We start from the raw sequence: 12,718 nt of genomic DNA on the forward strand, positions 1-12,718 counted from the left end.
CCACCATGACATACCAAGTACCTGCCGATATACTGACTGAGCCATGGGAGGTGTTACTAGAAGCAGGAGATTTTCCGTAATGTTATCATCTAGCCTAACAACAGTCTATAGAGTAACATTACAGCTAGCCTTGTCCTCTGCCATCACTGGTAACGTATACTATCCTGTGCTGGCTCACTGGGCTAGTAGCCTGATCCTGCACTGGTCAGTGATGGGAAGGCCCAGGTTCTGGACCCATATGGATTATATTTTAGTTCTAACACTTAAAAGGCGATATAAATGCTATCTATTATTATAATTTTTATTTATTATTTTATTTATAAGGCGCCACAAGTGTTTCGCAGCGCTGTACAAAGGAACAATACAGGGAGACAAAACTTGGCATAACATTGAATAAATAACAAAAATACAGTACAAATATAGAGCACCACAGTTCAATACACATTACAGCTTAAATAAAAGTAGTGAGGACCCAATCAACATACAACTAGAGGCTTGAGGCCAATGATGGAGAGGAGTATGCAGACGAAGATGGTCACTGAGTGTTGGAGTATAGGAGAGCTGTGAGTGACATGTGAAGAGAAGTGGGCTTTGACAACAGGAGGGAAGAGGGCCCTGCTTGGAGGAGCTTACAATCTAGTAGGAAGGGGAGACAGACAGATTACAAGAGGTGCAAGCGAGTGGGTGGTGGTTAGATAGCAGGATGTAAACAGGCAAGGGTCGGAGAACCAGCTGGTTTATGCTGATAGTAAATGAGCAATTTATCTCCTCAGACACAACATGGACCAATCAATCTACAGTAATTTCTCCTTATTGTTTATTATTGCTGCCTTAGAGATAGGACACTGAGACATGTAGCTGAGGTGACCTAATGCCGACTCTCTTGCATCCTGTGATGAAGCTCTGTCCCTGTGAGGAGCCTTCACTGCATCAACTGTGTATTTTCCATAAAGAGATTGTTCCTTCTAATTACATGATCTGACCCAGCTGATCTGCACTACGACTTCCCCATCATTGCCAGTAGGGGGCGCAGCTACAGGGTGTCATCCTACAGAGCTGTGTAGCCCTGGGCAGTCAGCCTATGTTCCAGGCTAATTATGACCTTTCCATTCAAAATCTGGCCCCTTGTTCTGACAAATCTCTCTCATTAACAGTTTTCACCAGATTCTGGCTACCTCGCAGTGACAGGAGTCGGATGCTGCAGTGTGACATTAACCTGCAGCACTAGGCTCAGGTCCCTGAGGAGGAGCCGTAGTACTGTAAGAGTCTCATGGGGGCAGACCACACGGTGTGAGGTTATCAAGGTGCTTTCCTGCTAAGCCATGCCACCATAGTGATCTCATTGGAGCTCATGTGAGGCCACTCCCACTTTTAAGGAACCTATAGCCCCTTTTTGGTCATGGGTGTGCCAGGGTTTTTTTTCTTGCCCGCATCAGTTAGCATTGATCCTGTGTGCCGCCACCGTCCCTCACATCCATCATGATGTTGTATAAATGGTCGTATTAATTACTATATGGGATACTGCACCCCCTGCTGTTAGTGATATTATAAGTCACCGCGGAGTTCTGCGATTGTACCAGACAATGAGGCCACAGGCTGAAAGCATTTGTACGAGACAAAAAAAACCCTTTCAATATCCGTAATAATTAAATTTATTAAAAGCGCCCAACGCATCTCCGTTTTTTTTGTGATATATATTTATGTATATTTGTAAACAGGTAAAAAAAGAAATAAAAACATAGTAAGGTGATTCTTCCATAGTCAGCCTGCATAATACGCCATCATTGCCCTGCGATTTGGTTTTGTTAAGGCCGCGACCTTTATGTTGCTAAGAGCCCTCAGCTTTCAATACGGCGTCCCTCACCTCACGCGACAATGGCCGACCTTTCTCATATCAGCCAAATACACGGCTCCCTTTGTTGCAATATATACTTCACATGCTGTTTTCAAACAGACTTTCCCTCCAGAATCCAAACATGGAAGCAGCCATGTTTGGAAAGATCACATGAGTCTCTACAACCAATCCGCTGCAGCCAGTGTCCTAGCTGATTGCCCAGCCAATCCCTACTGACCTGTAGGTATAAATTTCCTGAGAAAGCCACTTCCTGGTGATCAGTGCTGAGGTGGTCTAGCCCAGTGGGGGATGTATCTGTGATTATGCTGCTTCAGATGTCCATCTTCTGTGACCTTTGCTCCACCTAGAGACCTGCACCAGTTTCCATCCAGCAGTGCTGCCTGACTCCATTAATATCCTGGTATTACTGACCGTGTGTGCTCCCATCGGGGTTACCCCCCTCCATATGTGTATGAGGACTAATACTGCGCTGGTGTGACCGGGTGTGTGGGGACTTGTACTGCGCTGGTGTTACCGCCTGTGTGGGAGGACTTGTCCTGCGCTGGTGTTGCCGGCTGTGTGTTAGTATTGGGGTTACCCTACTGCTGTACATATAAGTGTAATACCATCTGCCGCTGTGATTTGCTGACCTGTGTGCTAAATAAAAGACTTCCCTCTTACTAACCTGCGCTTGTTCTGCTCACTCCTTCAGGCGCATGTGACAATAGTTTCCAGCATGTCTATGTTTTCAGGCAATCTGTGGATCTATGGTAGGAATGAATGTGGTAGTTAGTAATGACTACACCTGTGCACCAGCTGAGTGATGTGGGACATGTGACAGTTAGTAATGACTACACCTGTGCACCAGCTGGGTGATGTGGAAAACATGGACCTCTTAGTAGATCTCGAGCACCGGTTTGGCCAGCCATGCAATAGAGCTGGGGTAGCCAACCCTAGTCCTCGAGAGCTACCAACAGTGCATGTTTTGCAGGTCTCCTCACAGAATCACAAGTGAGCTAATTAGCTCCATCTGTATATCTTTTAAAATGTGTCAGTGATTAATGAGTGCAGCTGTGCAGCAGCTAGGTTGTCTGTAGAATGTGCAATGTTGGTAGCTCTCGAGGGCTAGGGTTGGCTACCACTGCAATAGAGAATTGAAACATGATTGGGTGCTAGTGGCAACGGCTCTAGTTTTTACCAGATTCCAGTAAATCTACCACTAACGCCAGTTGGGTCTTGTCTAAAGAATGTGTATCCAAAACAATTTGAGTGTAAATGTCCCAGAGCTGCAGTGATGGAACCTGCACAGAAATGAGGGGGAGAAGCCTCAGACAAATGTTCTACCAAACTGATAATGCAGAGATTCACATATTTCGGTTGTTAAGTACTTCTGGTGAGTGTGATGTCACCTACGGGGCTGGTACTCCCCTAGCTGTGTATCTAGCTCCCTCTCTGCCCAGACCGCTATTGGTTGACCTAAGGGGTTAGTACTCTGGCAGCTAGATCTAGTAATATTGCAGCAGCTGTTTCTGAGACTGACCCCTGTGTGTAGGGTGCGATGCTCCCATCTATCATTGTCACTATGGGTGGTAATGTCTATTCCCAGCAACTTGTGCATGCAGTCTGCTCCTTTGGCTGGTTCCTGGACCCCTAACATGCAGCAGCCAGCTGATTGGGGCCACCATCCACCCTAATAAGGGCCCCCTGTGCCTGCACACTATAGCAGTGTCTGGTGAGAGAGGGGACACTGGTGGCTGCTCTGCACATTTGAGCTACCAGACCGCATCCATTCATGGTGTGGTTAGTGCTGGTCTACGCACCCCTTCTCCCAGCTGCTGCCTCTGGATATGGTGCTGTGCGTTCCACTCCCATGGTCATACTCCGCAGACATGCAAACACTGAGCATGGCCGGTACAAACGCCCCTGCACTCTCCCGGCCCCTAAACCAGGATTTCCTGTACAGGCTCCGATGGTACCTCTCAGCATCTTACTGGCTGGGGGTTGTATTTAATGCTGTAAGCCCCCCAGGTCATTCCTCATCCACTGGGTCTGGATGATGCAGTCTGCCAGGCGCTCTGTACCCCAGCAGCGGGTATGGCCATATTATCTGATGCAGCGGATCAATCCATCACTCGCCAAGAAACATAGGTATTAGCATTTATGCACATTTCATAATGAATTCCCCACATTCCTTATGTTACAGTGAACACAACACTGGTTCTCATATAACATTTATAAAAAATACAATGAATTTCTCACTATTTTAAATTTCTATAAGTATTTGCAATATAAATCTATATATATATATATATATCTTCACCCCTTATGAATACTCCTGTAAGTTCTATGCCATCTCCAAGGGCATGGCATTATCAGTGATGCTGCACTTCCTGCCCACACTCCACATGAAGCCTCCCGGGAAGCAGACTTCAGTACCAACCTGGTGCAGGATGGCTTGACACTGCTGCTTGCTGAATCCTCCCATTTCCACTCCCCTTACACACTGCATTACTGCTGGGATTACACTGCACATTGACTCTCCCATAGGTCTCCCTCTGCTGGAGAGACTGTAGCCCTGCAGGACACTCGCTTATGTTTGCTGGACCCTGCTACACACACTACTGACTCCACAACCCAAATTCACCATACAAAGACCCCATGCACAACAGTGATCTGTCCCTACACGCATCGCTTGTTACTGGTCTTCTCCTCTCCTGTATACTGTCAGTTATTGTGCACATTCTGCTTACAAACACCTGTTTTATTTCCCTTTATTCTGTTAGTTTAATGCCGTGTGCTTTATAAACCAAGAGTATAAAAATATAATAACAATGACTTTATACATCTGGTCAGTATCCTAAGTCACCCTTCATTCTATAAGCATCATGTCAGCACATCCCTCCTTTCTGTTATACACTGTACACAAGGATTGCAGCCCTGATGTATTCCTATCATCTCCGGGGTCTGTTCCAGGCCGAGCGGCTCCAGGTGGATTAGAGGCCGGTCTGAGTGGGAATTATCCATAGTAAGGGCCAAGTACGGACAGCCTCAAGCATCAGGGCGGAGGCATGGCCGGGGGCTCTTCTTCATCAGAGTCAAACTCCACACTGGCATCCTTCACCCACTTCCCTGTGCCATCCGGGATCCAGCCGGAGCTGCAGAGAAGGAGAACCAGGTGTGAGCCAGCACAACAATGAGGACAGCAGTTCCCCCACCTGCGGGGCCCCGAGCTCCACAACTGATGGGGAGAGCCATCAAGCCAAGGGAAAGTGGAGGCATAGCTCATAGCAACCAATCATCTACTCTCTGCAAGGCTTGATACATCTCCCCCAACAGCACATAGAACCGACCCATGCTGCCCCTGCTATTCACTTCTACATTGCCGGATAAGCGACATGTTCCAGCTAGAGACCACGCGCTGATGGAGTACACAGAGGCATTGCCAACATACCTCTTCAGTAACAGGTAGTGCTGCATCTCCTGGCTCCTCCCAGGGTCATCTCCCAGCTCCTCCCCTTTCCCAGAGCTCTTCCGCGTCTTCTTGCGTCCGCTGCGTTTCTGCACCAGAGACTGTTTGGAGACACCTGAGCAGGGAAATATTGTGGATAAGGTCGGCTGAATGCATGTAACCTCATACTCCGGACATACGTGTATCATACAACACATGATCTATACTACACCGGACAGCAGGAGGCGCAAGAGCCAGCCACACCGGACAGCAGGAGGCGCAAGAGCCGGCCACACTGTACAGCGCTAATATTACGGTTAAGCCTACTAATATTGGTTTGTACAGGTCCATGTAGGCAGCTACGTAGAAGGATACATACAAGAGAGTAACTTTCCACAAAGTTATGAGGACAAAGGTTAGATGTTATCACCTGGGGAGTTATCACTGAGCTCGGTGTGGGATGCTCCGGCTGTGGATTCAGGTGGGCTGGGCCATGAGGTGATTGGATGGCTGTTCTCCGTAAACAATATGGGGGCAGGAGAATCGCTTATCTTCGTTCCTGTATCCGGCCTAGAACACAAATGGTACATGTATGATATGCATTATATAAATGATAAATGTATACATTGTTCCCACCGTTCTAATGGTTTCTTACCAGTCACTCCAGTGTACCCTAGTAGTGTTACTTGGGTTCTATGGTTCGTTATGTTTCTGTTACTCGTCCTCTCCGTTCTCAGCCTCTTACTGACTGGAGGAGTCTTCATGTGTCATTTGCTATATCACTTGAATACCTGGCAGACAATATCTAGGCCCAAAGTTTGGGGACGCAGTAGACTAATTAGGGTTGCACGTGCTCAGCTGTCAACACTGATACAAAAATTAAATAAACCCACAAAATATGGAGGTTAACCTTTTTCCAGTGTCGACTTTGTCTGTAAGCTGCACCACACTCCTATAACTTGGTCTATATACTATCTGTAATTCTCAGTATGTATTAGGATACAGTATCGATCCTACTACATGCTGCTACTTTCATTGTGTCATGGGGAAAAATAAAATAAAAAACAGTAATAATTATTCAGTTAAAAAACAAAAAAAAGGTGCTTGGCACGGCAACACCTTGGGGGCAGGGTTCTTATTCCCCCCCATCTAAAGGACTGTGTTGCAATCTAAATGTGTAACAGTTACTTTGGCCTACTGGCTTCGCTCCAAACTAGACTTGCTGTCTCATAGGTAACATTTATGTCTTTACTAGAGGAAATTAAAAGGCACCGCATTTCGGTAATTGCTTAATGTCGCACAGTTTTATATAGTTCTTCCCAAATGTTAATAGTCTGCATATTAAATAAAACGAGAAAGCCTGCTCGAAGCAAAAGCTTCGAAAGCTAGTCTGCTACCTTTTGTGTATGTGTGAGAAAGATGTAGTTTCACTTTCCGCCAGCAGAGACTCACGGACACTAGACATTATGGGGAAATTTACTAAAGGAAATTTGTAAAAAAAATAGCTGTATTTGTATCCAGAAATAAACTTATTTTTGAAATATACTATCCCGAAAATACGGCAATTCGTAGTCGTATTGATGTGCTATCAATACAAATAGCCGTATTTTCGGGATAGTATATGTCAAAAATAAGTTTATTTCTGGATACAAATACACCTATTTTTTACAAATTTCCTTTAGTAAATTTCCCCCTATATATAGATGATGAGTGGGTTCTAAAGTGGCATAAAATAGAGAAGTTCCACCTACTACGCATTATATGAAATCTGTTATCTTCCAACAAGAGAACAGGACACATACCATACCATAATTACTTGCACCCCCTGCGCCCCTCCCTCCCCCCCCCCCCCCCCAACCCCACACACAGGTTTGTACCTTTTCCTATTGCAACAGCTGTTGTATGGTGCACTCTTCAGCAGTGCATGCTGGGTAATCTTCCTGGTCTGTGCAAGCAGAGGAGCCGGAGCCTTGGGAAGCTGCACAATGAGAGAGGACGACATTTTATAATCTGTATACTGATATTAGGGGATCTAACCTCTCTGGGGGCAGGTGATGGAGAATGTAATCTACTGTATCTGGGGGCAGATCACAAAATATCTAACCTATGTGGGGGCAGATGATGAGGACTTCCAAATACACATTGTATGCAGCGAAGGGGGCCACTCAGATGGGCCCGTGCATCGCAGTTAGGGTAGGAAAGGACCTGGTTCCGCTGACCCGTATAAGATAAGAAGCACCAGAGACATCATTCACATAAACCAGTCCCATCCAGTGAGCGGGCTTGGGGACAAGTGTGAAAGATCAGGACACAAAGGGGATAATGTCAGCGTTATCTTGTATGAACCCTGATTTACCCTGATACATGACTTACCTCCCTGGGTGCGCTCGAGCACCTCGTACGTCTATGAGCCTGGCCGGCTCAGTGGCGTTTATAGAATTAACCAAGTGTTAAAGTGTGCTTACCAGCTAAATTCGTTGCCACCTCACTGTATTTACCCCCCATAGGGGCACAAACATGGCATTCTCTGCACAGGCACATTTAGTCAGTGACAACAGTAGTGAATGTCGTACTCCCTCCTCACTGTATGCCGGCAGCAGTCACAGATCTTATGGCCCAGTCACACTGGATGACTTTGCGCTGAAAGCTCAGTTTTGCTGTTTGAGCGGCTATCAGCTCCAAAGCCGCGCAGTGTGTACAGGGCGGCTGTATTACCAGCAGATGAGCAATGGGGTGGACGGCTTTCCATAGCGTTCTGCTATGGGTCGTCATCCGCCCCCGGTAAAATTGTCTGGGCGGACAAAAATCGCTCAGTGTGTATGCACTGAGCAATATTCAACCCAGCATACAAGTGGGCACAAATGCCCAGTGTGTACGCACCTTAAGAGCCTGATACATGCTAGAACGGGGGGGGGGGGGGGGGGGGACACAGAATTCCCCAAGCATGACACTGACTCATTCCCAGAAGTTACATATAATCATTATTCCAGCAACAGACTTCTACCACACCTGCTCTCCTGCCTCCTCTGCGCGGACGTACTCCTGGTGCTGCCGCTTCTGGATCTCAGACCTGTGATTCAGCTTCTTCCCATAATGCCTCTGCAGACCTGGCATGTGAGACAGGAGATAAGGGGCGCAGACAGAACAGAGCGGGAGGAGAGGCAGTGGCGCAGACATAACAGAGCAGGAGGAGAGTGAGGGGCGCAGACATAACAGAGCAGGAGGAGAGGCAGTGGCGCAGGCACAACAGAGGGGGAGGAGAGGCAGTGGCGCAGACAGAACAGAGCGGGAGGAGAGTGAGGGGCGCAGACAGAACAGAGCGGGAGGAGAGTGAGGGGCGCAGACAGAACAGAGCGGGAGGAGAGAGAGGGGCGCAGACAGAACAGAGCGGGAGGAGAGAGAGGGGCGCAGACAGAACAGAGCGGGAGGAGAGGCAGTGGCGCAGACATAACAGAGCGGGAGGAGAGAGAGGGGCGCAGACAGAACAGAGCGGGAGGAGAGGCAGTGGCACAGACATAACAGAGCGGGAGGAGAGTGAGGGGCGCAGACATAACAGAGCGGGAGGAGAGTGAGGGGCGCAGACATAACAGAGCGGGAGGAGAGTGAGGGGCGCAGACATAACAGAGCGGGAGGAGAGTGAGGGGCGCAGACATAACAGAGCGGGAGGAGAGAGAGGGGCGCAGACAGAACAGAGCGGGAGGAGAGAGAGGGGCGCAGACAGAACAGAGGGGGAGAAGAGGCAGTGGCGCAGACATAACAGAGGGGGAGGAGAGGCAGTGGCGCAGACATAACAGAGCGGGAGGAGAGTGAGGGGCGCAGACATAACAGAGCGGGAGGAGAGGCAGTGGCGCAGACATAACAGAGGCGGAGGAGAGGCAGTGGCGCAGACATAACAGAGCGGGAGGAGAGTGAGGGGCGCAGACATAACAGAGCGGGAGGAGAGGCAGTGGCGCAGACATAACAGAGGGGGAGGAGAGGCAGTGGCGCAGACATAACAGAGCGGGAGGAGAGTGAGGGGCGCAGACATAACAGAGCGGGAGGAGAGGCAGTGGCGCAGACATAACAGAGCGGGAGGAGAGTGACGGGCGCAGACATAACAGAGCGGGAGGAGAGTGAGGGGCGCAGACAGAACAGAGAGGGAGGAGAGTGAGGGGCGCAGACAGAACAGAGCGTGAGGAGAGTGAGGGGCGCAGACAGAACAGAGCGCGAGGAGAGGGAGGGGCGCAGACAACAGAGCGCGAGGAGAGGGAGAGGCGCAGACAGAACAGAGTGCGAGGAGAGGGAGGGGTGCAGACAGAACAGAGCAGAAGAGGGGCGCAGACAGAACAGAGCAGAGGAGGGGTGCTCAGGAGAAATGATGGAATAACCACTAGTGGACTCACAGGATATATGTTTCTTCCCAGACCGGTGCACGGACAACATATCGATAGTGTCGAAGACAGGTCTGTGGTGACACACAGTACAGGCATACCTAACAGAAAACACACAACACCGTCACACTCAGCCAACTCCTGATGACAGTTCATTTATTTTATTTTACAGAATAATTAACAACACCAGCAGCATACACACTGCCCGATCAGTAATGACTGATGTCACACCGGGTCAAGCATTTACCTGCTGTCTTATCACCGCTGGCTGCAGCAGTGGGTGTATGGGTGGTTGGCGGGTCCCCCATACACACAGTATGATGCGCCAGGATATCTTTTGGTACTTGTGTACTTTCACGGCTCCCACGATGTGCATCGTACAGGGTAAAATCGCATCGCATCAGATCGCATGCGATTTTTTAAAAAAATGCTTAAAAACACGGGAAAATCGCATCCCATCGCATGCCACTACATATGGCATGCGATGGGAGCCGTGAAAGTACACAAGTACCTATCTTTTTATATATCACGCATTGGCTATGTCCGGTAGACACTTGCCGACAGACCAGCTATATATCGGACAGTGTGTACGCAGCTTAAAGGCCCATACACACTGGGCGACTTTGAGCTGAAAGTCGCTCAAAACATCCAGTTTGAGCGGCTTTCAGCTCAAAGCCGCCCAGTGTGTATGGCCCGGCGATGAGCTGTGAGCGCTGCTGCGCGCTCCCACATCATCACCGGGAAAGCCGTTCATCTGCTGGTTATACCAGGAGATGAGCGGCTTTCAGGATGGCTTTGCATAGCACTGCGCTATGCAACGCCGTCCTCCCCCCCTCCGGCGGCGCCGGGCAGGGGGAAAGTCACTCAGTGTGTATGCACTGAGCGGCTATCATCGCTGTCCACACACGCTGGGCATAGTATCATCGCTGTCCATACACGCTGGGCATAGTCGCCCAGTGTGTATGGACCTTTAGTCTTTTATACATGAAGTTACCAACCTTCCATTTTTAAGAAGCAATGCCTCATCTTGCGGTATGAAGCTGGCCAGCAGGTCTGCAACCCTTCTTTTCTGGAGGAATGAAGACAGGATAATATGTTAGGGGGGGGGTATCAGTCTAATACACCGAGCTCCCGCTTCCTCTGCCCACTCTGGTTACCCCATCAAATGCCAATTTAGAGTTGCTCATGTGTTTGCAAACATACATTGCTATAAGTTTGTCTGCCGGCATTCAGATGCCAATGCGCTTATACGTAATCAATGGGGAAGGGAATTCCTAAATAGCAGGCATGTGGGGTATGGGGATGGGCTGGTTCCCAATCGCATGGGGCTGGAGAGGTTAAATACGACCAGCGCCAAACTGCAGAGCACCGTGCGAGCCATGCTCAGCATGACAGGTTTTACAGGACACACAAAACGCTCTTTCGCCCACCTATAAATCACCCCACACAGGTCATGCTTTCCAGATATCCCTGAGTTATTCCCCTGACAGGATAGTGCATGTTTTCCATAACGCCTTATCTATACACGGACAACTCAGCTCTCTGTTACTAGCATACTTGCCTACATTGGAAAACTAGTTTCAGGGAGATTACAGTTGGTAGTACAATTTTGCACAGCTCCCCATTAAGGGGGCGTGTCATGCTCCACCCAAAGGGCGTAGGGGCGTGGCCTCGAGAAAAGGGGATGCGAACTCCGGCCACGCCCCCGTTTTCGACGCTCGTCTGCGCTGAATAGATGCTGTGCGCATGCGCACAGCGTCTATTCTAGGCAAGCTGGGGGGGGCTCCCAACTGTCCCCCCCACCGCGGGACAATGGCGGCCCGGGCGGGACGCGGGAACGTCCCCGAATATCGGGACGACGTTCCCGCGGAAATCGTGACAGTTGGGAGGTATGCAAAAACCGGACGGTCCGGACCACACGGGGAGGCTGTAATCTCCCCTCCCCCATGCACCTGGTGATATCAATCACAGGGACCCCCGGACAAGACAACCCCCGGACAGAACACCCCCCGGACCGGACCCTACTGCAGATTTTGATGTCCTGTCCGGAGGTCCGGAGTTTAGTCCGGGTCCGGTTTTTACATAGTCCCGCCTGCAATTTGTCAATGCTGTCTGCTGTGGAACTACAAGCCCCAGCATGCATCCGTCTTAAGCCAGACAGAGGCTAGAACCCGGAACGTGTGGTGCCACACTAACCCCTCTCCCTGTCGGCCTGAGATCCCCCGCTGACTACTTCTGCCCCACTTGCCCCTCTCCCTCACCTTCAGCACGTTCAGCTGGCTGCTATCGTCCCCTTCCCGTTTGAACGACATTTTGATTTTGTGAGGACCGACTCCGGCCGCCGTAGCCGCGCGCAAGGCCTCTCGGGAAACGTAGTTCCCCTTCTGCTCACGTCCCCGTGCGCGCGCGTTACGCCCCTGGTGGAGGGGAGCCCGATGCACGCCGGGATTTGTAGTCTCCGCTTGGACCCGTACAGCAGCCTCCGGGCGCCATGGGGACTACACGTCCCGCCATGCCCCGCTGCTGTCACCCCTGTCCAGCTGCTGTTGACATCTCCATGCATTAGGGACTTGCAGGCTTCCTGCCGGCTGATCCTGTCGCTGTCCTGCTAATGGCAAGTGATGAGAGGGGTAAGCCCCCCCAATAGTCATGTGATGTAAAGAATGTCATCAGCAATGTAATGTAATGTAATTAGGCTGTGGCACTGTAGGCATGTGCATCATGTGAGCTGGGTGAAGAGCCTCATTGTGTCCTTTCTGTGTGTCTCCTCCAGGACCCATGGCGTCTCCTCCTAGGACGGGGGACTCTGGACTGCTGCGTGGCTCCAGGACACGCTCCTATGGCAGCCTGGTCCAGTCACCATACTCACCGGCTATGGTGAGGAAGGTGGAACACTTGGTCCAGCCTGGGGACACGCTGCCGGGCTTGTCGCTGAAGTATGGTGTCACCGTGAGTACAGTATATGCCGGAATAAACCCTGGTTGGGGGTGCGTCCATATATAATCTGCTTTATAATGTATAACTACTTGGCAGCATAATTACTGTGCAATGTACAACGCTGCGGAA

At 49.9% G+C, this 12,718-nt stretch overlaps 2 protein-coding genes across 9 annotated transcripts in view; one reads left to right on the forward strand and one right to left on the reverse strand.

Annotated features, from left to right (window-relative positions):
* The window catches only part of LYSMD1 (LysM domain containing 1), a 146,687-nt gene that overhangs the window by 72,347 nt on the left and 61,622 nt on the right, over positions 1-12,718 (forward strand). For 3 of the 8 annotated variants that reach the window (XM_083166495.1, XM_083166493.1, XM_083166494.1), the window contains exon 4: positions 12,426-12,601. In XM_083166495.1, the coding sequence (XP_083022621.1) occupies positions 12,431-12,601 (171 nt within the window). In that variant the 5' untranslated portion in view covers positions 12,426-12,430. Of the gene's footprint in view, positions 1-11,417; positions 12,283-12,425; positions 12,602-12,718 lie in introns of those variants that run through there. The other 5 variants (XM_083166497.1, XR_014466219.1, XR_014466218.1 and 2 more) reach the window with 5 other exon arrangements.
* SCNM1 (sodium channel modifier 1) lies at positions 4,590-12,073 on the reverse strand. The gene is made up of 8 exons (XM_083166491.1): positions 11,914-12,073; positions 10,651-10,721; positions 9,665-9,753; positions 8,292-8,389; positions 7,160-7,260; positions 5,713-5,852; positions 5,286-5,418; positions 4,590-4,989 (listed from the first exon to the last, which is right to left on the reverse strand). The coding sequence occupies exons 1-8, from the start codon at positions 11,962-11,964 to the stop codon at positions 4,890-4,892; spliced, it is 783 nt and encodes a 260-aa protein (XP_083022617.1). The 5' UTR covers positions 11,965-12,073; the 3' UTR covers positions 4,590-4,889.

This window comes from Crinia signifera, chromosome 12, assembly GCF_055691185.1.
Source record: "Crinia signifera chromosome 12, ASM5569118v1, whole genome shotgun sequence".
Taxonomy (NCBI): Eukaryota; Metazoa; Chordata; class Amphibia; order Anura; family Myobatrachidae; genus Crinia; species Crinia signifera.